This window comes from Podarcis cretensis (genome assembly GCF_951804945.1).
Source record: "Podarcis cretensis genome assembly, chromosome: 4".
NCBI classification, from domain to species: Eukaryota; Metazoa; Chordata; class Lepidosauria; order Squamata; family Lacertidae; genus Podarcis; species Podarcis cretensis.
This window is the reverse complement of record NC_137173.1, coordinates 80,887,069-80,911,066: the sequence shown is the minus strand read 5'-3', so window position 1 is coordinate 80,911,066 and position 23,998 is coordinate 80,887,069. Positions and strand designations below refer to the sequence as shown.

The 23,998-nt window shown below is 42.2% G+C and overlaps 1 protein-coding gene across 11 annotated transcripts in view; it reads left to right on the top strand.

Moving 5' to 3' along the window:
- Positions 1-23,998, top strand: part of MCF2L (MCF.2 cell line derived transforming sequence like) — a 119,281-nt gene that overhangs the window by 44,677 nt on the left and 50,606 nt on the right. For 9 of the 11 annotated variants that reach the window (XM_079972493.1, XM_079972501.1, XM_079972498.1 and 6 more), the window contains 2 exons: positions 16,713-16,796; positions 21,003-21,117. In XM_079972493.1, coding sequence (XP_079828619.1) covers positions 16,713-16,796; positions 21,003-21,117 — 199 coding nt within the window. Of the gene's footprint in view, positions 1-6,741; positions 6,813-16,712; positions 16,797-21,002; positions 21,118-23,998 lie in introns of those variants that run through there. The other 2 variants (XM_079972500.1, XM_079972494.1) reach the window with 2 other exon arrangements.

Here is a 23,998-nt window from a genome sequence, read left to right as displayed (position 1 = left end):
TTAAGCCAAGGTATTGAGCCTGGGACATTCTACATGCAAAGTGTGCTCTGTCACTGATTCCATCCCCCAGACTGTACCAAGCAAAGCCATGGAAGGGAAGAAAGAAAGAAAGGAATGGAGTTAAGATATGGGTACAAATGGGAAAATGGCATGGAGGGAAGAAAGGAATAAGGTTGGTTCCATGCCTTACCCAAGACTGGAAAACCCATCAGAAGACTGGAGTTAAAATGGACCCCAAAGAGCACTGGGGGTATAAAAAACAAATCACTGATGGGTTTCGGGACAGCTGGAACAAATGACAACCAATAGACATTCACAGTGAAAAGTAAGAGACAAACCAGAGAAGGAATGGAAATGGACTCCTAGTAGAAGCTGCAAACCTAACAAGGCAAATAATCATAAATGAAAAGATTTGGGTGCATAATGGGCTAGGAATTCCTTTGCCTCTGTATTGTATGCCTTGAATATTTGATGCTGCAAATGATTTTGAATGGCTGAAGACTGGTGTACTACTTATGGCTACGTAGGGCGTACTATTCTAAAATGACAACAGTGGAATATGACATGTAGGAGACTAAAGCAAAATGCCTTTTCTAAACAAGATCATTTCCTGTTGCATTTTCTTTTAATGTTTGTGTTACCCCACCCGTAGTCAGCCTGAAAGTACATAAAGAAGCAGCAGTGTAAACAACAATGTGGAAAGGGGTGGCTCTTGTTCCTGCACACCCATTACTTGCATACAGGACTAAAACAGGAAGCACCTTAGGAAAGTCAAAAGTAAAAAAAGAATAGCCATTGTTCTAAAGTTTGGGATCGAAACAGAATATTAGAGGTAAGATTATGCTTCCTTTTGGATTAACAGAGTAGACAAGTATACTGCCATGCTGCTATGCATGTTTTATGACCGGTGAGACGTTTTGTAGGCTTATATTTTTCAAGTGCATAGTTAACATATAGATTTAATTACTTTCAGATTATAGCTTTACATGCTCAGTCTTTATTTAGTGGGTTTAAGTACCAGAGTTTATTTCCTTTACTGGCAACAGCTGATTTAGGGGCCATGTTTCCCATTCATAATTTGGTGTAAAACAAACCCCACCCCAATTCTGTAAGGAATGCACCATAGCATTTTTCTGGAGCTCCCATAACAATGTTTAAGTGAAAGTTTGTGGGGTTTATGGGGGGGGGGGGGTTAATGTACACTGAAGTGTCTTGTTCCATTCCTGTTCCATGGTGAAGAGCAGGAGGAGCTTGGCTTCATTCTTGTGACAACTTTCCCCAGCCCATGGTTGGATTTGTTGTTGAATTACGACTTGCATCATCCCAGATCATTGGCTAGGCAGGCTGGGAGCTGTGAATGCAAACAACAACTGGAGAGCCATTGATTCCCTGTCCCCTTTCTGTGCAGTCTTACCACCTTAATCAGAGGCAGCAATCCTTCTGAAAACCAGTTGGTGGAAACTGGAGGAGGGAACAGTGCTGTTGAGCTCAGATCCTGAATGCCGGCTTCCTGTAGGCATGCTGGACTAAATGGACCACTGGCCTGATCCAGCAGCCTCTTCTCATGTATTATGTTGGGTGTACAGTGGTACCCCTGGTTAAGTACTTAATTCGTTCCGGAGGTCCGTTCTTAATCTGAAACTGTTCTTAACCTGAAGCACCACTTTAGCTAAAGGGGCCACCAGAGCACGATTTCTGTTCTCATCCTGAAGCAAAGTTCTTAACCCGAGGTACTATTTCTGGGTTAGCAGAGTCTGTAACCTGAAGTATATGTAACCTGAAGCGTATGTAACCCGAGGTACCACTGTAATACAAATCAGTCCCTCCCTGCCTCGCCCAGTTGTTTCATTGGGGAGCGGCCTGGACAATTTGATCTGTGGCATAAATGCTGAAGTGAGTGCAGATTAATTTCAACCCCTCTTTGCCATATGTCATGCCACCCATGTACATCAGGACTTAGTGGGCCAAATCAGAACCACAAGCTAAATCTCCACCCTGATGTCCTAGAAGAGAATCCAGGAAATTTGCATTGTTTTGAATCGGAATCGACTTTACAAATGTTTACAACATTAAAAAACAAATCACACTGGAAAGTTATATTGATGCTTCTGTTTGCTATTTTATAGTAAGGTCAAATATGTGTCTTAAGCAGTTAGGCTAACCACCTGGGTATTTGAGTAAATCCCACAGCATTGGATTTCTAGCCTTATTTGACACTGAGTAAATGCTACAATGCTTCAAGAGGGAGGCAGCACACATGGCAGTGTAGCCACATCTATCATAGCACAGCAGAAGTACAAATGAGAGAGAGAAAAGAAAATGGCCTAAAATCAACCATACACATCATTTACACATTCTTTTAAAGAAACCCAGTGCCTGATTTTCTCTTAACTTACACAAACTATATTAATGGTTTGTGGGGGTTCAACAGTGTGCTTAATAACCTCTAAGGAAGGAGAGTCCTTTCTTTCTTTTCTTGCCAAGTGTACAACCTATGGACGAGCTGTAGTGTCGGTGGACATTGGACACGACCCCAAATAGTGGGTTGGATGTCCCATACTTTTCCGTCTATAAGATGATGTTTTTTTACCTTGAAACAACGCTTAAAAATTGGGGTCGTCTTATACATAGGTAGTGGAGAGGGGGACGGTGGAAATGATTTCTGTCTTGAGTAGTAGATTGTCACTGGTGTTATTGTGGGTGATAGGCTGCTGCAGCAATGTCCGCTGGCGATTGGTCGCTGCTGTGACAATGGCTGTTGGTGATTGGGCCCTGCTGCAGCAATTGGGCGTGTGATGGGCGGCTGCTGGTGTTGATCAGAAATAAGATAGGAGGCTTCTGTCTTGCATTCGATCTCAAGCATTTGGAATTTGGGTGAGGTTTTTCTGGCATTCCTCCCATTCTGGACAATCTCCTCCCCATTTCCTTAATATCGAGTCCCCAAAATTAGGGTCTTATAGACGGAAAAGTACAGTATGTTGGTTGACTAGTAATTAAGAGGGACTTGGCTGCTTGCAAAGAGGCTTCACTTTTACAGAAGAATTAGAGAAATTGCAAGTGAGCAATGCCACATGGGAATGAGTCTCATGAGGACAGTATCTCTTGACGGGAGAAGGGACCATGGGAGATGTGCAGGCACCATGTTCCAGTAAGGACTGGGCTTTTGCAAACTTTCAGTTTGTCAGGCAGGGCTTCTAAGCAAGATCTCAGGGATTTGTCATAGGAGGTACTGTGGATGGCAGGCGGACTGCTTTCTGTGCAGAATTTAAAGAACTTTAAACATTTGCTGGTTGAAAAACCAGATACATTGTCTACCACAAGTCGTACAATTCTGGTCTCCCTTCTTCTTAGCCACAGGTGAGTTATATAGCCTTTGGCAAGATGTTTCATCTGTTCATCTCTATTAAGTTTCTAAGTGAAGCATAGAACATAATGAGAAGGTTTCCTGTTGGTTTCTTGAAGTCTTTAGACAAGCCCTTCTACAACAGTAAGGATAAAGACAACCATAATATGATAACAATGGATTGCCAGCTGAACTGTCAGGTGTGCATTCTGTGGTCTTATCTCTCCCCCACTATGTTTCAGGTGGGCTGCCTGAAACATCATCTGTCTCCCTTCTGCTGTCACTGATGCCCCCTCCTCCAGTTATAGAAAATTAAGCATCAGAAATGGGAAGCTCACTCATTCCCTGCAGTTCTTTTTGTGCTTTTTTGTTATCAAATTTATATTATTCAAGCAAATTCCTCGTGGCATTAAAAGAAGCTTTGTTGGGTAAGTTCATGAATATAAAAAGGTAAAGGTAAAGGTACCCCTGCCCGTACGGGCCAGTCTTGACAGACTCTGGGGTTGTGCGCCCATCTCACTTAAGAGGCCAGGGGCCAGCGCTGTCCGGAGACACTTCCGGGTCACGTGGCCAGCGTGACATCGCTGCTCTGGCGAGCCAGAGCCGCACACGGAAACGCCGTTTACCTTCCCGCTGGTAAGCGGTCCCTATTTATCTACTTGCACCCGGAGGTGCTTTCGAACTGCTAGGTTGGCAGGCGCTGGGACCGAGCAGCGGGAGCGCACCCCGCCGCAGGGATTCGAACCGCCGACCTTTCGATCGGCAAGCCCTAGGCGCTGAGGCTTTAACCCACAGCGCCACCTGCGTCCCAGGAATGAATATAACTAGGTAGAATTTATACTTAATGTGATTCTTACAAATTTGTACATAATTTGTACACATAATGGAATGCTTTTCCAGATATAAATGTACAGTGAAGAAGAAACCTTACTGTCACTGTTTGAATAGTTGTAATTATAAATCCATGAGTTATCCACCATGTTTTCATTTCTTGACCTTCTGGTGACTTTGGAAAGGCAGAAGTCTTCTCCAATAGCAGAGGGGAAACAGTGTGTTATATTCTTTGAGTCATTTAACAGTTGCTTCTGTCACTTTCATTTACTGTCCTGTTTATCTGTATTACAGAATTTGAGATTGCTAGTAAGTAATCTTGAGGTCACTAATTAACAGGTAATCTGCTCTGAAACAATTACCTAAAAGGATCAAGTAAAGTAAGACTTTGCTTAACGTTTAATGGGGGAAAGTTCATAGGCATACTTGAACTGTATAAACCTTGGGCATCTTTTTAAAAGGTCCTTTTACACATATCACTACAATTTATTTTATTTTCTTCTGTTTTATTTACATCCCACCTTTTCCTCCAAGGAGGTTAAGGTGGTGTACATGCTTCTTCTCTTCCTCATTTAATCGCTACAACAGCCCTGTGAGGTAGGTCAAGCTGAGAGGCAGTGACTGGCCCAAGGTCACCCAGTGAGCTTTATGGCTGAATGGCGATTTGAACCCTGGTCTCTCAGGTCTTCATCTGGCATTCTAATTTCACATTGCCTGTTGTAATATTACTGATCTGCATGTATAACATAAGCTTTATGGATTGACTATTCTGCCCTGTTGTGTACAGTCTCTGAAAGTGTATAGCAAGTGCATTTTTTTTTAAACAGATGTGTGGATATCTGTTACTTTGAGAAAAGACAAAAAACCTAGCACAGGGATAGCTCAGCTGGTAGAGCTCAAGACTCTTAATCTCAGCATTGGGTTCGAGCCCCATGTTGGGTGAAAGATTCCTGCAATGCAGCGGGTTGGACTAGATAATCCTCGTGGTCCCTCCCAACTTTACAATTCTATGATTCTAAGAAATGTAGATGTCATTTAAAAAAATAAGAAACAAATCTACATTCATTTAAGGGTTTTTTTTTAAACCACATGCAAAATTCTCAAGAGAATTGCCTTGGGCATATAAAACATGTTCTGGAGTACATGCATTTTAAATAAGTTTTATTATTCTAGCTGAAGAAAAGTTTTATCAAGCTCAGGAATGCACACATATTGGTGAAGATTTCAATTAAAGATTGAATTGTCTTTTTCTGCACCTTTCCAGAAAAAAAAAGTGAGAATAGGGATTCCCCCCCCCCAAAAAATGTGAAATTTCCCATTCCATTTCAAGGAATTGTCTCATTAGAGAGCTCTTTGAGAGAAGCAGCTGTCAGCTGACCAGTGTTGTTCCTTTCAGGCTAAAAAGAGATGGCTTTACTTGATAGGTTACCATTTGCTAAAGTAGGGTTCCTTAAGGGAGGCTTTTGACATGCCACTCCAGGAGAGTTTAGAAATTAATTTGTTTTAAAAACATGTTTTGTTTTTAACTGAATTTGCTCAGTTACTGTCTTTTACATTCTGGGTAAATAAACTTAGTGTGCTGCATGTGAGTTCTCTGTACCATAAAATGAAAATGAGAAGTTTCCAGTCTTTCGCTAACCCTTTTGTGGACCTCTGATCCTGTTGAAAGACACACTGGCTTTGCATGTAACTTGAAGAAAGGTATTGTGTCCCATTCAGCTTGACTTTTACTGTGAAAGGTGAAGTTTTGAGCTTTCCTTGTATATTGAACGGCACTTTAAAGACAGAGGTCACCATCTACTGAGCAACTCTTCACAAAATTGATTTGTGGCAATATGACCTTAAGCCTGATCTCCTTGCTGTACAAGGATATTGCAGAACTGTGGTATCTTCTGAAGAAAAGAACAGGTGCGTCTACCTTTCCTGTTTTCTTCCCTTCCCTTTCTTGTTTCCACTTCCAGTGACTTCGCTGAACTGAAACGACTGGTGCAATCTAGTAGTTCTTGAATGTTGTATTAAGGACCTGTTAGGGATCTTCCGGTCCGCTGCGCAATTCACCCATTTGTATTTTTCATTTCCAGAGTGCTTATTGTTACGTCAGTGCCACGTACGTGTTCATTGTGAGCTTTATCACACAGAATGTTTGTAGAATATATTTACTAAAAGATCACGAATGCTTCCTTGTTGTACCTACCGGTAGTTCCTTTAGAAATTGTTCCTTGTATCTTGCGATGTGCTGTTTGACTGTCGCCCTCCCTCCAAGGCATTTTATTACCTTTGTGAGAAGGCTAGGGCAAAGGAGGGGATTCCGCTACTACATCTTCTTCCAAAATTTTCAGTAGCAAAGCTTCGCTATCATATCTTTTCTTACAGTTTCTTTTAATTCAGAGCTTTCCACAGTAATCTCGCTTTATTCTGATAGGGTATGAATGATGCATTGGAGGCAGTCTTTGCTGTAAATAGTGAAGCTACAGTCCACTGTGAAACTGAAAGCTTGTTTTTGTGGAAATTGGGGAAGGGGAGGGGGAGAGAGAGAAACCAAATGCTGCTGATTCAGTTCACGTTGCCTGTCTTGTGTTCTGTTTGGTATGCATGACTGCTATAGAGGAATACGGGATGAACAGCAGTGACATGTCAGGTTGGTGATTTGTATTCTACCACTTCGGTCTCTGAAATGATACTTATTTAATGTTGAGTTTTAAGTGTTGGCGTGTATTAGGAGATGTGATGTTTTCCATTTAAAGTAAGTTTTATCAAAGGCTCTGGGTATGCCTGCAGCATCACTGTGCATTCAGGAGAATTGTGCTAGGCTTTTTGTGGCTTGGTGTACTGCTGGAGACAAGAAGGAATGCAAGGCTGAGGTTAAAAAGCATTTAAGGAAACAGAATGATAACAACTAGAAAATTCAAGTCGTCCCGAACTGCATTTTCTGCCATTGTGCATGAAATGTTTTGCTTGATACTATTATTAAAACCATTTTGTTTAAGCAAATTCTATTTGGGGAAAATGTACTTCTATGCTAGCTGCCAGATAGTGTTGTATGAATTGTTTTAAATATAGTTTAACATAGGGTAATAGTAAGAATCCTTGTGTTTTCTGGGTAATCCAACTTGTCTGATATTAAGCAACGGTAGCTCCTGGCCTAGAAACAAAAGTGTTGGCCTTTTTTGCCCATCAGCCTGCAGTTGCTGCTGCTGTTAGAGGTATTGGGACATCAGTGTGCAAAGAAGTATGCAATCTGAGGTAAGTTCTGAGATTAGGTTTGGCTGCCTATAATACTGAGCAGTCCAGTCACTACACACATGCAAATAAAATGTGGACATGCTCTTACTCATCTCTGAAATTGCTTCCTGGTGGTAATTCATTTATTTCATGTCATGTGGAAGAAGAGACTGGTTTTATGCAAGTAAGGTGCAATTAAGGGATGGGGAACCTTTGGCCATCCAAATGGTGGTGGTCTCCCAATTTCTATGAACCCTATCCAGCATGGCCAATGGGCAGGGATAATAAGAACTGTTGTGAATAATATTGGCTTGCAGGTTCCCAATCCTTGGTGTGATTGATTGGCTTGAATGGAACTGTGAAGTAGGGATGGATATTGGATTTAGGCAAATCCTGGTGTGAAGTGGGATACATTGGAGGTATTTAGGACTTGTCAAAGTGGGATTTTTGTAAGGTGGCACAAGCTGAAGCAGAAATCCCTGAAACACTTTGCGACACCTCAGTGGTGCAGATATCAAAATAATGTTGCAGACAGGCATCTGTTGAAAGTGAAAGTAATGTGTCTAAGCTTACTATAAAGCCAAAAGGCCAAGATGGAATGATATTGGGAAGGAAGAGAAAACACCAGGGCACAGAGAAAGAGCACCATTGTGACTGATGGGTCTAGCTGGGTTATCGGAGGGATTAATTTTATCAGTGCTCTCCATCCTGGGTTCTTTAGGAGAGGGAGCAACTTTGCAAGTGGAACGTATGTGTCTAAACTTAAGAAAGGTGTCAGAGTTGAATTGGGAGAGGGTTTTTTGCAACTAACAATTCTAGCTTATAATTGACCAGACCCCCCCCCCCATCCTATGTAGTTCCTCCCAAAAACAACTTTAAAGGTCCCTAGACCTAAATCCTGGGCATCTGTTTGTCTCTAGCTGGTCAGGTTTCTCTCTCATGCTTCTACTTTTCAGTCCAATTGCCCAGACAACATAAGGTGAAGTTAAAGGATTCCTTTTTCTGCCCATCATAAAACTGCAAAGGCTGCTCTTGCATGAAAATCACTGCAACTTTTCTTCTGAAAACTGACAGGATACATGCCCTCAGAATAAGCGACCTTGCTTACGAATTTCAGCCAATTCTGACCAAAAAAATTAAAAAAGAGGGCATTACTTTTTATAGTGATCTGCAAGAAGAAAAGTCACATAAGAATCCACTGTACTTCCTGGATTAACTCTTTACATAGATTGCTATACAGAGAGAAAAATAGTAAACCTGAACCAATGTTTCAGCATTCCCATCTCCATGTGGACTTTTACGAATTTGGAGTGGAATTCTCTTTAAAAGACCTTCAAGTACTTCTGAAGGCAGCATATTCAGTTAGGCACTTCAGAAAACTCATACATTTTGTTAGATTCTACATCAGGAGGACCAGTTGGAAAACAATCATACCAGGGGCATAGTTTCCTCATTGCGGACAGATTACTCTGTTGTTCAGTATCAAAAAGACTTTGGTTCAGTAGGTATTTTGCTTCACTGGGACCTCAATTTAATAAGTATTGTACTGGATGGCAAGGGGAGCATAACCTTAAGTTAATGTCTTTTATCCAACTGCTTTTGTGCAAATCAATCAGAGCTGATGGAAGATAGCTAGTTGGGGGTAAATTCAACTGGAACCAATAGTTAAATGCAGTGCTTTTTTCTGGGGGGACGCAGGGGTATGCATACCCCTAAACATTTTGTGAATCTATATTTGGCCTCATTGAGGGGCAATATTTCAATACGAGTAGGAAAGTGAGAGTACCCCTAAACATTTTTTAATAAAAAAAGCACTGGTTAAATGTCCTGATTAATTTGTAGCGTATACAGTTCTAGCAAAACCATGCACACATTATGTCAATGAAGGTTCTGTACTAGGGTCCCACTAAGACCCATTTCAGGGTCTTATTCTTCCTTTGCGTTTCGTTTCCTACTTCTAGGGTCCTGCAGCTCTTGGTGTGGAGAGGGCACACCACAGTCTTGAAATTCAATACCCTAGGTGGTAGATAGCTTTGAAAAAGACAGCTGAAGTTCGCAGAAAGAGACCTCTTGCAGTTCCTGAACTATATGGACCTTAATATTATATGTGCTAACAGTCCAGTAGCATGCATGTTTACTCAGAAATGAGTCTCTGCTGCATTGGGAGCAATGCGTGGTGTAGTGGTTAAGAGTGGTAGACTCATAATCTGGTGAACCGGGTTCACTTCCCTGCTCCTCCACATGCAGCTGCTGGGTGACCTTGGGCTAGTCACCCTTCTCTGAAGTCTCTCAGCCTCACTCACCTCACATAGTGTTTGTTGTGGGGGAGGAAGGGAAAGGAGATTGTTAGCCGCTTTGAGACTCCTTAAGGGGAGTGAAAGGCGGGATATCAAGTCCAAACTCTTCCTCTTCCTCCTCCTCCTCCTCCTCCTCCTCCTCCTCTTCTTCTTCTTCTTTGAGAGCCAGTGTGGTGTAGTGGTTAAGAGCGGTAGTCTCATAATCTGGGGAACTGGGTTCGCGTCTCCGCTCCTCCACATGCAGCTGCTGGGTGACCTTGGGCCAGTCACATTTCTTTGAAGTCTCTCAGCCCCACTCACCCCACAGAGTGTTTGTTGTGGGGGAGGAAGGGAAAGGAGAATGTTAGCCGCTTTGAGACTCCTGAAGGGGAGTGAAAGGCGGGATATCAAATCCAAACTCTTCTTCTTCTTTGAGGCTTACTCACATGTAAGAGTACATGACATTGCAGCCTAAGTTCATTTGTTGAAACAGCACTTGATCAGGAAATTTTGATCGAGATCTGCTGAGTTGAATGACCAAAATGTTGCATTGTGGATGTGGGGTGATGGATCTGTTAGCATGTGGCGAAGCTGTTAAGCAACTGCCTCATTTGCATCCACTGCACAACTCAGATCTGAATCCAGTTTAACTGTGCTGACACTGTCTTTTTTTTTTAGTAGCTTGATGGTGACTCAAGTAGACAGGAGTGGAACTGTAGGGTGGTGCGGGGCAATGGCACAGCATTGCTTTGCCTGTATATAGAACACCTCAGAGATCATCTCCAATTGCTAATTTTGTATTATTCATCGACCCTCGGTTTGGATATTTAACTTACAACAAAGAAGCATGCTAGCAGCTATATAGGATCTTGTTGGTTTATTACAGTTAGTAAAGCGAAATTAGCATTGCTCTGACTGCATCTTGAAGAAGGAATGTTAAAGGAGCTTGCATTTTCATTTCACTTCTCATGTGTTTGGGCTGAAAGGTGGAGGTTGGTTTCTCTTTCGGCTGCAGCCTTCCCACCCCCACATGCTTCACTCAGTGCTTTACATCATATAAAAATTAACCTGAAGTGAAAGGTATTCAGAGTTGTGAGATGCATTCAAAGCCGAGGTATGGGGTCAGCTCTGGTCACTGAACATACTTGCTACAGCTTATCCACATGCTCGTTTGTTGTGCTCTTTCAAGTGAGAGAAATTTGTAAAGATCAGCTACTGCAGACTTTATATTGTGAGCATACCTGGCTAGGCTTTGCCCAGTTGCTTGTAGCATCATATGCAGTGGTGCATTCAGTAGTAACTTCCAGTTTCTTATTGCCTGCCTTGCATGTGATGTGATTTCGGGTTAGAGTTATCCTTACCACTTGATCCCAGTGTTACACCCCCCCCCCAATATTTGAGCAGTGAGGGGTTCCAACAGAAACTTTGGTTTGGGTCCCTTACGATGTAGGTCATTGGAGGCTTATGACATTGCTGTGATACAAGGTTTATTTCTAAACACATAAATATGAGATGGAAGGCTCACCGCATTAACTCCCAACAGAACGTGTCTCCCCAGTAGGTTCTAGGGAAGCCCTCAAATGCCACAGCTTTGGTTTCTCAAAGACAGCAAGCCTTTTCCATCCCAGTTACAAGGCTTACATTGTCTTTTCTTCCGTTTCATGATACACTGATTACATCGCCTCCAGCCAGAGGAGGGGGAGCATAGACATTCTGCTATCCAGAAGGATCTCTGACCGCTAACCTGCGTGGCAACAAACCACCTATACTTGGTCAACTTTTTAGTCATAGGCTAGTAACCTGGCAGATTTGTTGGGTGTTGTCCTAAGCTACTTCATAAACTAACAAAAATGCTTCCAGTGTGGTGTAGTGGTTAAGAGCGGTAGTCTCCTAATCTGGGGAACCGGGTTCGCGTCTCCGCTCCTCCACACGCAGCTGCTGGGTGACCTTGGGCCAGTCACACTTCTGTGAAGTCTCTCAGCCCCCGGTTTCAGGCATGAGAGGATTGGCGGCGAGCGTTTGCTCGTGTGGCGGTAGGCATTGGTAAGAAGGGGTTAAGACGATGTGTGGGGGGGAGGAACGCCATCACCTCCCCCCAGCGAGCGAAGGGTGGTCCGTTAAAGGACCCTGGGGGGCGTGGCCCTGTCCGAAGCCTATGGAGGTGTGGGCCAAAGGCACGCCCCAGAGCGGTGACCCGGGGGAGCTCCTAGTCGACGTGCCTCGCGGGAGTCTCCCCCGATATAAGGTTAACCCTTCCCCGTGTCTCCAGCAAATGGGCTGGAGCCGGATAGCCGTTAGGACCAATGCCTATGCCAATGCCTCTCATTCCTGAATTCAATAAAGTTGTGGCCTAATTCGCCCAATTAACCTTACATACGGTGTCTTGTGTCTTTATTTGTCCTGGTGGGGGCGGGAACTCGCCACGCAACAAACCACCTATACTTGGTCAACTTTTTAGTCATAGGCTAGTAACCTGGCAGATTTGTTGGGTGTTGTCCTAAGCTACTTCATAAACTAACAAAAATGCTTCCAGTGTGGTGTAGTGGTTAAGAGCGGTAGTCTCCTAATCTGGGGAACCGGGTTCGCGTCTCCGCTCCTCCACATGCAGCTGCTGGGTGACCTTGGGCCAGTCACACTTCTGTGAAGTCTCTCAGCCCCACTCACCTCACAGAGTGTTTGTTGTGGGGGAGGAAGGGAAAGGAGAATGTTAGCCGCTTTGAGACTCCTGAAGGGGAGTGAAAGGCAGGATATCAATTCCAAACTCCTCTTCTTCTTCTTCTTCATTAGCGAGTACGTTCAGGAGAAAACCCTTTCTACTATATTAAAAAAATTGAGGTACACAACTTAAGTCACCAACATTAGACACTTATAAAGCCCATTGATTTTTAAGCCTGTTCTTAACTATCCTGCAGAAATCATGTCTTTAGTTTTCAGGTACAATGTTTTGAAACGGTTGCTGAAAATACTGAGGAAATCTCAGTTACTGTAGTGCTTTAACTGCAAAATCATCCTTCCAGGTTACAGATTAACCCAAGATACAAGTAATATATTGCAAGGAGGAGGAATGGAGCATGGAGTGCTCAAATTGCTTGTCCTTTCCTCTGGATTTCCTTGTGGGGCTAATAAAACTTATGTGGTATATAGAGTGTGTTTTTAAATGTCATCATTTTCTGATTCTTACTGAATCTGTTAACTTGTTGAAGTGAGCTTCTAAGCTAAGAGGTCCGAAATGACAGCTGTTTCTTCAGTTAGTTAACAGTGGCGTGCAGTCATCTTCCGCATAAAGGGCCCCACAGTCTAATCTCTTTGTAATTCCAATCTTCTTACTGATGGAGCTGGACAGGCTATTGGTAGGGGGCAAGATAAAGACCCCAAAGGGATGAAGAATTAAGGATTTGCTTCAGGGTTACAACTCCCACTTGTAAATGATGAATGACATTAACGTCTATATTAGTCATAATACAGGGAATGTCTTCTTCTTTTAGTGAAGATATCTGTTGGTAGACTACAATACATTCACTTGTGTTTTGTGAGTAGTAATTCACTTCCCAGACATAATCAATTTTGTATTTTGTGCACTTAAAATAGAGCATCTATAGCTCAAGCATTTTCTTTTGAATGCACCTATTTATATCATTAAGGATTTCTAAATTTAAAATTGCTGCTGAAGTGTAGAAGAAAGAGCAATTGCCCTCATTCTTAGTTTTCAAAAAATGGTTGTCAGTCGTAATAATCACCATAATAACAAAATGTTGCAAGTAGTAGTCATTTACCCTTTGAATACTTCCACATTAACAGTAGTGGGGAAATCCATGAATACTATGGGTCAAAATGTATCAAAAGACCCAAAGCCTATGTGAGAGGCACTTCTTTTTAACTTGTTAAAACGAAGTCTGGGCGATATCAGCTTTTCAACATTGCGGTGTATCGCCAGCCAAACATGGTTTGGCGGAATACTGCAATATATAATAATAATAATAATAATAATAATAATAATAATAATAATAATAATAATAAATTATTTATATCCCACCCATCTGGCTGAGTTTCCCCAGCCACTCTGGGTGGCTTCCAATCAAGTGTTAAAAACAGTACAGCATTAAATATTAAAAACTTCTCTAAACAGGGCTGCCTTCAGATGTCATTTAAAAAGAAGATAGCTGCTTATTTCCTTCAAATCTGAAGGGAGGGTGTTCCACAGGGTGGGCGCCACTACCGAGAAGGCCCTCTGTCTGGTTCCCTGTAACCTCACTTCTCACAATGAGGGAACCGCCAGAAAGCCCTCGGCGCTGGATCTCAGTGTCCGGGCTGAACGATGGGGGTGGAGACGCTCCTTCAGTTATACAGGACCGAGGCCATTTAGGGCTTTAAAGGTCAGCACCAACACTTTGAATTGTGCTTGGAAACGTACTGGGAGCCAATGCAGATCTCTCAGGACCGGTGTGATGTGGTCCCGGCAGCCACTCCCAGTCTCCAGTCTAGCTGCCGTATTCTGTTTTAATTGCAGTTTCCAGGTTACCTTCAAAGGTAGCCCCACGTAGAGCGCATTGCAATGTTGAAGAAAACAAGGTGCATTGGGTGAAACTGCCCCAGCTCTTTTTTTTTTTAAATGATATTTTATTAAATTTTAACAATGAAAAAGTTATAAGACAATAAATAAGAAAAACACAAGAAAAATACAAAAACACAGAAATAAAGAGGTACAAAATAAAAAGCAAACATTTAACATAGAAAAAAGAAAAAAGAGGAAAAAAATAATATATAAAAAGATAAAAATCCTTCTTTTTATTTTCTCACTTATCATTAACTTATTTTCCTGACTTCCTCACACCTCCCTTTTTTGTATTCCATTTAAAAATTGGTTCAGCAAATTCATATCGAAACTGCCCCAGCTCTTACCTCAAGAGCTGAGGCAGTTTCACCCAGGCTCAAAGGCTGGGACAATGCAGCTTGTTTGTACCACTCAGCTGGGGGGAGATACCCCCCCCAGCTGAGACAGCCCCGGTGCTCTCACCGCTTGTTCATGAGCTGGTGGAGCTTCGGGGCTCCTTGCTTGCTGTGGCAACTGCACTCCCCTCAGCCGAGCAGTTTCACAGAGCCCCCCACCCCACCACCAGCTTGCAGGAGCCTGTGCCAAGCTGGGGGCTCCTTTAACTTCTCAACTGAGGCAAGGGCAGCTGCACACTCCTCAGTCGAGCAGTTTAAAGATGCAGAGGGAAGATCAAGCTGTATCTCCCTCTCCGTCGTATGAGGCCAGAGTGGGATGGCGGTTTCATTCAGTGATGTATCGCTGGTGAAACTGCCATTTCTCTTGAGTCCCTCTGCTAGCAACACCTGCTGGAGGAAGGAACTCCTGACACCCTCCAATGGACGCTTCTAGCAGAAGGACTCGGCTGCAGTGGCAGTTTCACCAGCGATATACCGCTGAGTGAAACCGACATCGCGGTCTGCTCGTTATACCGGTCCTGAGTGATATATCGACCAGGCCTAGTTAAAACAAAGGCTTCTACTGTGCTTCGTAATTTGCCTGTCAAATATTGCCTGTGTTCCTGTTAATACCAATGGATACTATTAGTTGTGTCCTTTACTAAACTGTTTATAGCAGTTTCATCATACCGTACTCTAGCAAACTGCGGTTGGCTATCGATTTCCAAGTTATTTATTAATTCAGGTATTCATCTACTACTAAATATTCAGAATTACTAAAACAGAGGGACACTCCACACATGCCTTCATGTATAATGCCATCATTTTAAACATCAGCTGCTGCCGAATACGATGAGTATGCAAGTCTTTTTTATTTTTATTTTTATTTTTTTGCATTTACATTCCCAGGCAGACCTGATAGATGGAAGAATTGCCGGGTGCCCATGTGGTGAAAGGTGCTCATGTGCTTGTCCTGTGTGACAAAGGTGCAAAATTTCCTTTATGGAAATGATGTCCTTGTGGGAAATGTGAAATGTACCAATTTTCACATATGATCAGGGTCAAGTAAGATTTGAAGGCTCCTCATGTACAGCTTACAGATCAGAGGAGCACATTGGGTTATTAACATATGAATGTACGGTCAATACATGCCTACTTGTTCTACCCATTGCCTGCCTACATGCAAGACACGTGCTCTTTTCCGTGTTAGGCCAAATGTGGCCCATGAAGGCAGTCCTGCTTGTTTGTTTGCTGATTGCACACATGTAACATGTGTATTCCTGTGGTCTTCTCATAAACAGATACACATTAATGAAAAATGCAGAGAATTGATGGGAAAATATGGTTATCCCAATTACGAAGCTGTCAGTCAAAATTCAGCTTAAGCTTTTTTTTTGCCTGTGCACCCAGCCCCTGTAAAAATGGACTTTCCTCCTTTTCTTTTATTGTTCTTCACCTGATGTCCATAGGCTTCTCACATGGTGAACTCGTGACACCACAGTTCTGCTTCTTAAGTTGATTTGTACATCAGCTACTTTCACTTGCTTTTCATCAACATTCCATCTTTTCTACACAGCCCAGTTCATAGCAGTAAATGCCAGAGGTAAAAGAAAAGGTGTCTCAAACTGTTAGATAACAGGTTCAGTGGCAAAACCATATAGGCATTAATTCACCTTCCAGTACCAGGAAAAAAAATGTGTTTGGAAGAACCCAAAGTGCCATTCTACTTATTTAAAAGTTTCTTTCTGTTAACCAAAATGCACTTCTAATTAGGCTGATTGCCTAAGCATTTGGGGAACTTTATAAGAGAATAATGCTTTAATTTATGCATCTGAGCTGCCAAAATGTGTTGTAATATTTCCCAAATGTAACCTCAGAATCTGAATCTTGCTTATTTTATAAATCATTATATTTCCCACAAGCATTGTTGTTTTGAGTTTTAATGTTCATGGCTTTGGTTTTTTTTATAGTGGTTGGATGAAATGTTTTTAATTAACGTTGAGTGCAGTCATGAAATGGTGGCACATAAATGTTTTCAGTAAATAAAAATTGTGTGAGCCAAGCATTTCTACATGGGAATTATAATGAACTGTTTGTTGGGGGATCTGTTTCAGATGAAATCATGCATCAAGATATTGTTCCCCTCTGTGCTGCAGAAATTGAGGACGAGCTAAGGAAGAAGTTTGCCTATCTGTCAGGTAAGGGCTTGAATGTTTACATTAGATGTTTATTTTTTATTTTTTTTAAGAACAAAGTGTTGGCCAATTCAGTTCTTATTCTGTGTATGAACCCTATAGTATATTTCTTTCTATGGTTCGTTTTGTACATGTTGATTTCTTGAATGGTACCAAATGAATACCACACAAATGAAATGTTGATTCTAAGAACAGAAGGCCAGCCATTTAAGGTGGCTTTGTTGTAACTGGACGTTAAAACAATAATAGCAGTTGAACATAAGTTGCTTTATACTTAATGAGACCATTGGCCAATTTAGCTCAGTACAGTGGTATCTCTGGTTACGAACTTTATTCTTTCCAGAGGTTCGTTCTTAACCTGAAACCGTTCTTAACCTGAGGTACCACTTTAGCTAATGGGGCCTCCCGCTGCTGCCACACGATTTCTGTTCTCATCCTGGGGCAAAGTTCTTAATCCAAGGTACTGCTTCCGAGTTATCGGAGTCTGTAACCTGAAGTGTTTGTAACCCGAGGTGTTTGTAACCCGAGGTATCACTGTATTGCTTACACCCGAATGACAACAGCTTTCCAGGATGCCAGCCGTGCCTGGAGTACCTCATAGCTGATATCAAAAGGTAGCCCAGGAATAGTCTTTTCAGGTTTGGATCTTTGAGGTGGAACACTTTCACTCCTGTTACATGCTTAAAGAAGGAAAGTTGTCCTTGTTTATCGAAAGGTACAACAATTAAGAGTAATTCCCTCCCCCAAACAAAAGTGGGGTGCTTTTGAAAATGGATTACATAAAAGTGTGAAATTGAGTTCCAGGTTCTTTAATCCCTCCTACCCTTATTACTTTAACACATCCACAAGCATAATGGGCATTCATCCACAGCCCAGTGGAGCATAACAGAAACAGCCCCCTCTCGTTCCATTTTGCTTAATTTATAGTTAACTCTTTTGATTCTGTGGTGAGTAGATCTTATAATTTTATAAGTAAATGGTGCTAGAGAGAGATATACTGTATTATCTTTCTCTGACCCCACCTGCCCGCCCCATATCCCCCCCCCCCCTTGTCTATCAACATACAAGATAAATGCCAACTTCAGTGATAATACACTGCAGTGTGCCCTTGCAACATTTGAGCAGAATTTAATTGTCTGCCACGGGATTTATGTAGCAAATTACTTGCAGTTTTGATTCTGCTGATGTTCCAGTTTGGGTGTTGCTGCTGTCAGTTGTTATTCTGCACTTTTCTTAAGGGTTGCTGACACTGTAGTTTCAAGATAAACTAAAATGGATGTTGATTTAAAAACACAGCTTTGTTATTAAGTTAACTTTAAAATGTTATGCTGAGAGCAGTCAACCTGGTCAGAAGAACGTGATGTTGAAAGGCATTGGAGTCTCCTCTCCCAGAAGTCATAAAGATCATTAAGAATAGGGTTAGTTTAATGACCCATATAGTGCTGTAGAGGGAAGTGAGGGGCAGATGAGGCTCATCAACCTGGGAAGGTAGCCCACCTAGGAGAAGGAAAAATGATCCTAAACCTCCACTGCCTTGAGGGACAGAAAAGGCTAAGGAATAAACCAAACCCTATACAAATCTGAAGTCCCTAAGACGGTTGGAGGTTGTCTTGCACACCCCCTTCCCACAACATCTGCGGCTAGGGTGGTGCCAAATGCATTGTTTTGCTTTCCTTTGGACCATAACAGTGAGGCCGACAGGGGAGTTGTATTGTCTGGACAGCTAAGGACCTCCATATACACTACCCAGTCGTGTGCCCCAAGGAGGTTACTTGGGTTTGACTTTATCCTCAGAAGTGCACTCCATTCTCCCTCTCTCTCAACAGACAGATACCAACAACAACAATAGTGCAATACGTTGACTGTGGGGCTAAAAAAGTGAATGGCCTTGTTGCATTCTCCCATATTTACTCTTGAGGTTTTTGAAAACTTACCAGTCTTACTTATCACATAGCGTTAAGCTAAGGAATTCATTCCTGCAAGAGGCACTGATGGCTTTAAAAGAGGATTAGACAAATTTGTGGAAGGATAGGGCTTTCAGTGGCTGCTGACCCTAATGGCCATGCTGTGCTTCTGAATACCTGTTGATGGAAACTTCAGGAGGTGATATTGCTGTTGTGGTCAGATTCTACTTTTGGGCTTTCCATAGGCATCTGCTTGGCCATCGTAAGAACAGGATGCTAGATGAGATGACCTGACCCAGGAAGCTCTTTCTTATGTTCACAGCTGGTTATCTACTCCTTGAAATTATCTCTTTGGTGCAATTTCTTTTTTTAAGAACTTGGAGAACAAGCAGTCTTTCTAGAAGGCAGCTTGGAGTATTCTGTTCTTACTGTTGTAATCCTGATTGTACTCATGCTCAAATAGTCAGAGAAAATGCAGAGATAAACAATCACATTATCTGGAAAGGTCATTTCCTAATTCACATTGGAAGGACGTTTTAAGTATTTCCAGGGACACAAGCGAGAGCGGCTCATCAAATCCAATGGAGAAAATCAAGATTTTACTCTACTAGTGTGTCCACAAAACCCCTTCCCTGTCCACCCCAAAAAAACCCAAACCTCAACAATAGCAGAAAATAGAAGAGTTCCTGATTTTTATAACTCCATTCTTATTTAAAGAGAAACATAAAATTAAATACATACATACATACATACATACATACATCTAGTGAATTCCACAGCAAATGCCATTCCTTGTCCCCATGCTACAGGTTACAGAGAGAGTGGCTTATGACAGCCCTGCAATGTAGTTCACACTGAATACTGCTGTTCCAAGTTCTGAACGGTTTACAAAAACCCTGCAGTTTTGTCTAGAGATATTAGGCCCCCATTGCAGGTTTGCAGTTCTATGTTGACAAGAGGGTAGCTTGGAAGTATAGGCTTTGTACATACCCAGCTTTTGAAATGCACGGAAGTCATATTTTCAAAGTTTGCTTTTGTACATTGCCTGTGTTTTCCTATGTTGTTTATTTCATCCATAGACAATTATCACAAAGTGTATACATGTCCATAGTCCACACTTAATATTGTAGGGCAGAGGTGACGCCAGTTTGAATTTCCAGTTTCAAAAAAAATCCCATACTTTCTAGGTTGCAATAAAGGTTAAGTCATTCAACTTAAATTGCTCCTTCAGACCTCCTCCTAGGCCAAATCAAGCATGAAGAAATTTCATGCTCCACTGGCTTGAATGCAGACTGGTTGTGCTTCTAAAATCTAAAGTAAGTTTTTTCAGGTGAAATATGCACCAAGTTAGAGCATGGACTCCTGTCTTTAAATTATGTTGCTTTAACCCCCCCTCAGGCACAGCCTGAGGTAAAAAGTTTTGGACATCAGGGATATACTTATGTTGTGAGGCCCTACCTGTGGCTGATTCAAGTCTGATTCTATTGCACATGTAGCCAAAGTGTTATAACCCTCTTATGAAAATGCAGGTATCAGTATGCTCAGAGGAACCCTGAGGTTTGCAGAAAGAAAAAAATAATGGGGGAACCTGCTCAGAGAGAATTGAGCATGGAATAATGAATTTCTAACTTATTGTTGTGAGGAAAAACTGTAAGGGGGAGATGAAATATTCCCCAAAAGGGCATGGCTGCCTGGACCTTAAGCAGGTCTGCAAAACTGTATTGTTAACCCCACATCTTACTATTGCTTTGAATCTTCCGGAGCTGAGCATTGGAAAAAACTCCAGAAATTGTGTTTTGGGAAGCCAAACCAAAGGGGAGTAGGAACAAGGAAGGAGGCACCTAGCAGTTTGCATGCAGCAGTGCACATGGGAGGGCAAACCTGCTTCCTGCTCTCCTTGTCAAGCTGTACATTCATTCGGCAGTTTTTGAGTTGCCGCTGGCACGTGGACTTTTGCTTCCCAAGCCAATTTTTTTTTCTAAGCTCAGCTGCATCACAAATTGTTGTTGCATTATTGCATAGTAGATGGTTCCATTGGGTTCACTTTGTTTTGGACTTGTTTATATTTAGCATTTCCATTACATGCAGCTGCATTACAGTTTAAATAAATCAAAGCACTCTCACTACTAGCAATTCCTCAGCCTCCTTTTTTGAGGAACATTCTCATTATCAGGCTCATAAGTAAATCACGTCAGATATTTGATATCTTAACTGATCTGTTTTCAAGTCTGAAAGTGATGTACCAATTATAGCTTCTTTGTGAGGAATGAGTGGTGAGTAAATAATTTTCTGTGTTTCTTGCCAGGTGGGCGAGGAAAAGATGGCTGCCCTGTCATCACTTTTCCAGAGTACTCAACATTTAGCGAAATTCCAGAAAAGGAGTTTCAGAGTGTTCTGACATACCTCACTAACATCCCCAGGTAAGACGTGTGCTCAAGGAAATGAGAATGCTTATCAAATTAACGTTAATGCTTCGTTAGGTACATCACACACATAAGGAAGAGAGTTGGCAGATTGTAAACTGTTTAATAAAGAAAAGAACATTATGGATATAAAGCAGGGACTGAAAAAGCATATTGCTGCTTTTAAGGAGAAATGAGCCTTTGGAACACCTTGAAGTATAAATTTTGGGTTCAAAGACCCCTTTTTATGTTTCTCTACAGCTCTGAACATGCAAACATTCAGCTCGGCTCCACAGTCCTTAAGCAATAGTCCCACATACTCTCCATTCCAGTACTGCTAAATTCTTTGTCCTTTCCCCCATTCCTGCCGCGTGAAAACAGGGATTGGGGGAGTCAGTTCCTTAGGCCACTTCATGACCCAGACAGGAGTGAAATCTTTGAGGCCCTTTGTAAAGAACGATGGTAACTTAGTCATTGAGTGTTCTTTCAGTTGAATGCATATTTTACCAACCTTGTTTGCAAACTTGTGATACAGTTATTTTGTTGTGAAATATGAATACCATATTGGCCTGAATATAAGCCTCACTTCCCCCCCAAATTCCGACCGTGAAAAGTTAAAGTGCGGCTTATATTCGCAACCTTACGGTATGCAGAGCACGGAGCACGGCAAAGCGGCGCCCGCCCCGTGTGTAGTCCCCCGTCCTCTCCCCCAAGGCCGGGAAGGGAGAGAGTGAGGAAGGGAAAAGACCTCCTGCAACGCAGTGCGGCTCCCCACCCCCAGTATGCAGCGAGGAGCAACGAAGAATGGTGCAGCTTATATTCGGGTATTTTTTCTTTTCTTTTTTTCCTTTCCCACTCTCCAATTTTAAAGGTGCGGCTTATATTCAGGTGCGGCTTACATTCGGGCCAATACGGTATGTATGAAATGGTAAATTTATCAAGAAGTTCCGTGTTTATATGGTTCAGTGATGAACATGGACAGGTAGAGAATTAGCGGCAAAGGACTGGAACCCCACTTTCTGTGCATGTTCTGTTTTCACAAGAGCAAGCTGCAATTTACAGTGGTGCCTCGCACGACGAAAATAATCCGTTCCGCGAGTCTCTTCGTCTAGCGGTTTTTTCGTCTTGCGAAGCATCCCGATTAGCGCTATTAGCGGCTATTAGCGGCTTAGCGGCTTAGAAAAAGGGGGGGGGAGGGAAAAAACTTGCAAATCTTGCGAAGCAAGCCCATAGGGAAATTCGTCTTGCGAAGCGCCTCGAAAAACGGAAAACCCTTTCATCTAGCGGGTTTTTCGTCTTGCGAGGCATTCGTCTTGCGGGGCACCACTGTATACATGTGTGCTTCCTCCATGACTGTTGTGGCATAAATTCTGTTCTTGTAATTGGGTTTCCAAATCCAAAACACAGGGTCTGCCCATGGAGTATCAACAAGACATTATAAGCATGCTGACAAAGCAACACCTCATCCAAACATCTTTGGTTACTGAAGTTTTGGCCTATTCCTGAATAAGTTGTGGCTCTTAAGCCAGTGTTTGTAGGAACCCATGTGGCTTAGCTGTGTTCAGCCATACACCCCAGCTCCCTTGAAAAAAAGAGGATTACACTGAAACCATCTGAATCTCAGGGACATTGCTTCAAGCAGTTCAACTCATGCAGCTATGGAACATAGCAAATCAGTCATCAGGCTTTGCTCCCTAGCACTCATCTGACATAGAAACATTACCAAGTGATCTCTACTTTTAATAAAGAAAGTGCGTTTTGGCAAAAAGCCAGTGCTATTAAAGGCTCTTGCGGTATAGCTTTGTGAACTGTTGGATTCGCAAAGCTATATTGTAAGAGCCTTTTTAATATGCATCCATGAGTCTCAAGTTTGCCTTTTAATAGAAATGAAAATTGATCTCCGTGAGAGTGGTGTTGGGAGTATTTGCTTTGACGTGCCAAAGAGTATAGTCCTTGTAAATTACTTTGCAGTATCTGGTCTTGTGCGCTTTAAAAGCCTTTATTTCTAATTCTTCATGGCATAGTACACTGAACTGTTTAATTGTATGGCAGAGTCTTGTATCGTCTCTGCCCTTAGTCAACAATGTAGTGTAAACTAGTCTTATTGGAAACTGCAGTGCTTAACCCAGTTTTACCACATAACTCCCCCATAAATCAGGAAGTAAAATAATCAAGACAGAAAGGATACTGCAGTTTCATACACAGGGAGATTTCTTCAGAACTAGAATGCTTCGGTCAGCTGCTGAAAAGCTTCCTGTTCAGTTTTGTACAGATTCCTGCCCCTTTTAAAAAGAACAACCATTCACACATTAACAACAACAACAGCAGCACTACTTAATTCTGGGAATTTCAAAACTGTTGGCTTGAGGTTAGAAGAAATAAGGATACGAATTATAAAACAGAGCAGGGAAGAAGGAGAGCAGCAGAACCACCTTTCTGGTGGATAGACTGGAGGATTTTCAACGAGATGGTGAATTATCCCTGGATGAATTTTCCTGCAGCTCCCTAAACGAAACACCAACAGAAAGCTTCCCATCAGTGCATGCAGTGCATATAGTATGCAGGCCGCTTTTAATGCTGAGGAAGGGATAACATCCTGAAACGTGAATACTGGTAACCCATGTCTAGCCGAGCAATACTGGACTCACAAAACTTCCATTCCACTCTGGAGTATTGATCTTCTTCCGCTACTCTGTGTTGAGAGAGAGAGAGAGAGAGAGACAATTTCATGTATATTATGTCCTGTATTCACTGCATGGTATTTACCCAATGACTGAGCATACATTGTACAAAAGAGCAGGCGGCAGAAACATGAGCAGCAACGATCTGTGCCACGAAATGATAACTCGGCTACTCTTGTCGGCACAACTTAAAAATGTGGTGGAATACAGAAACACAA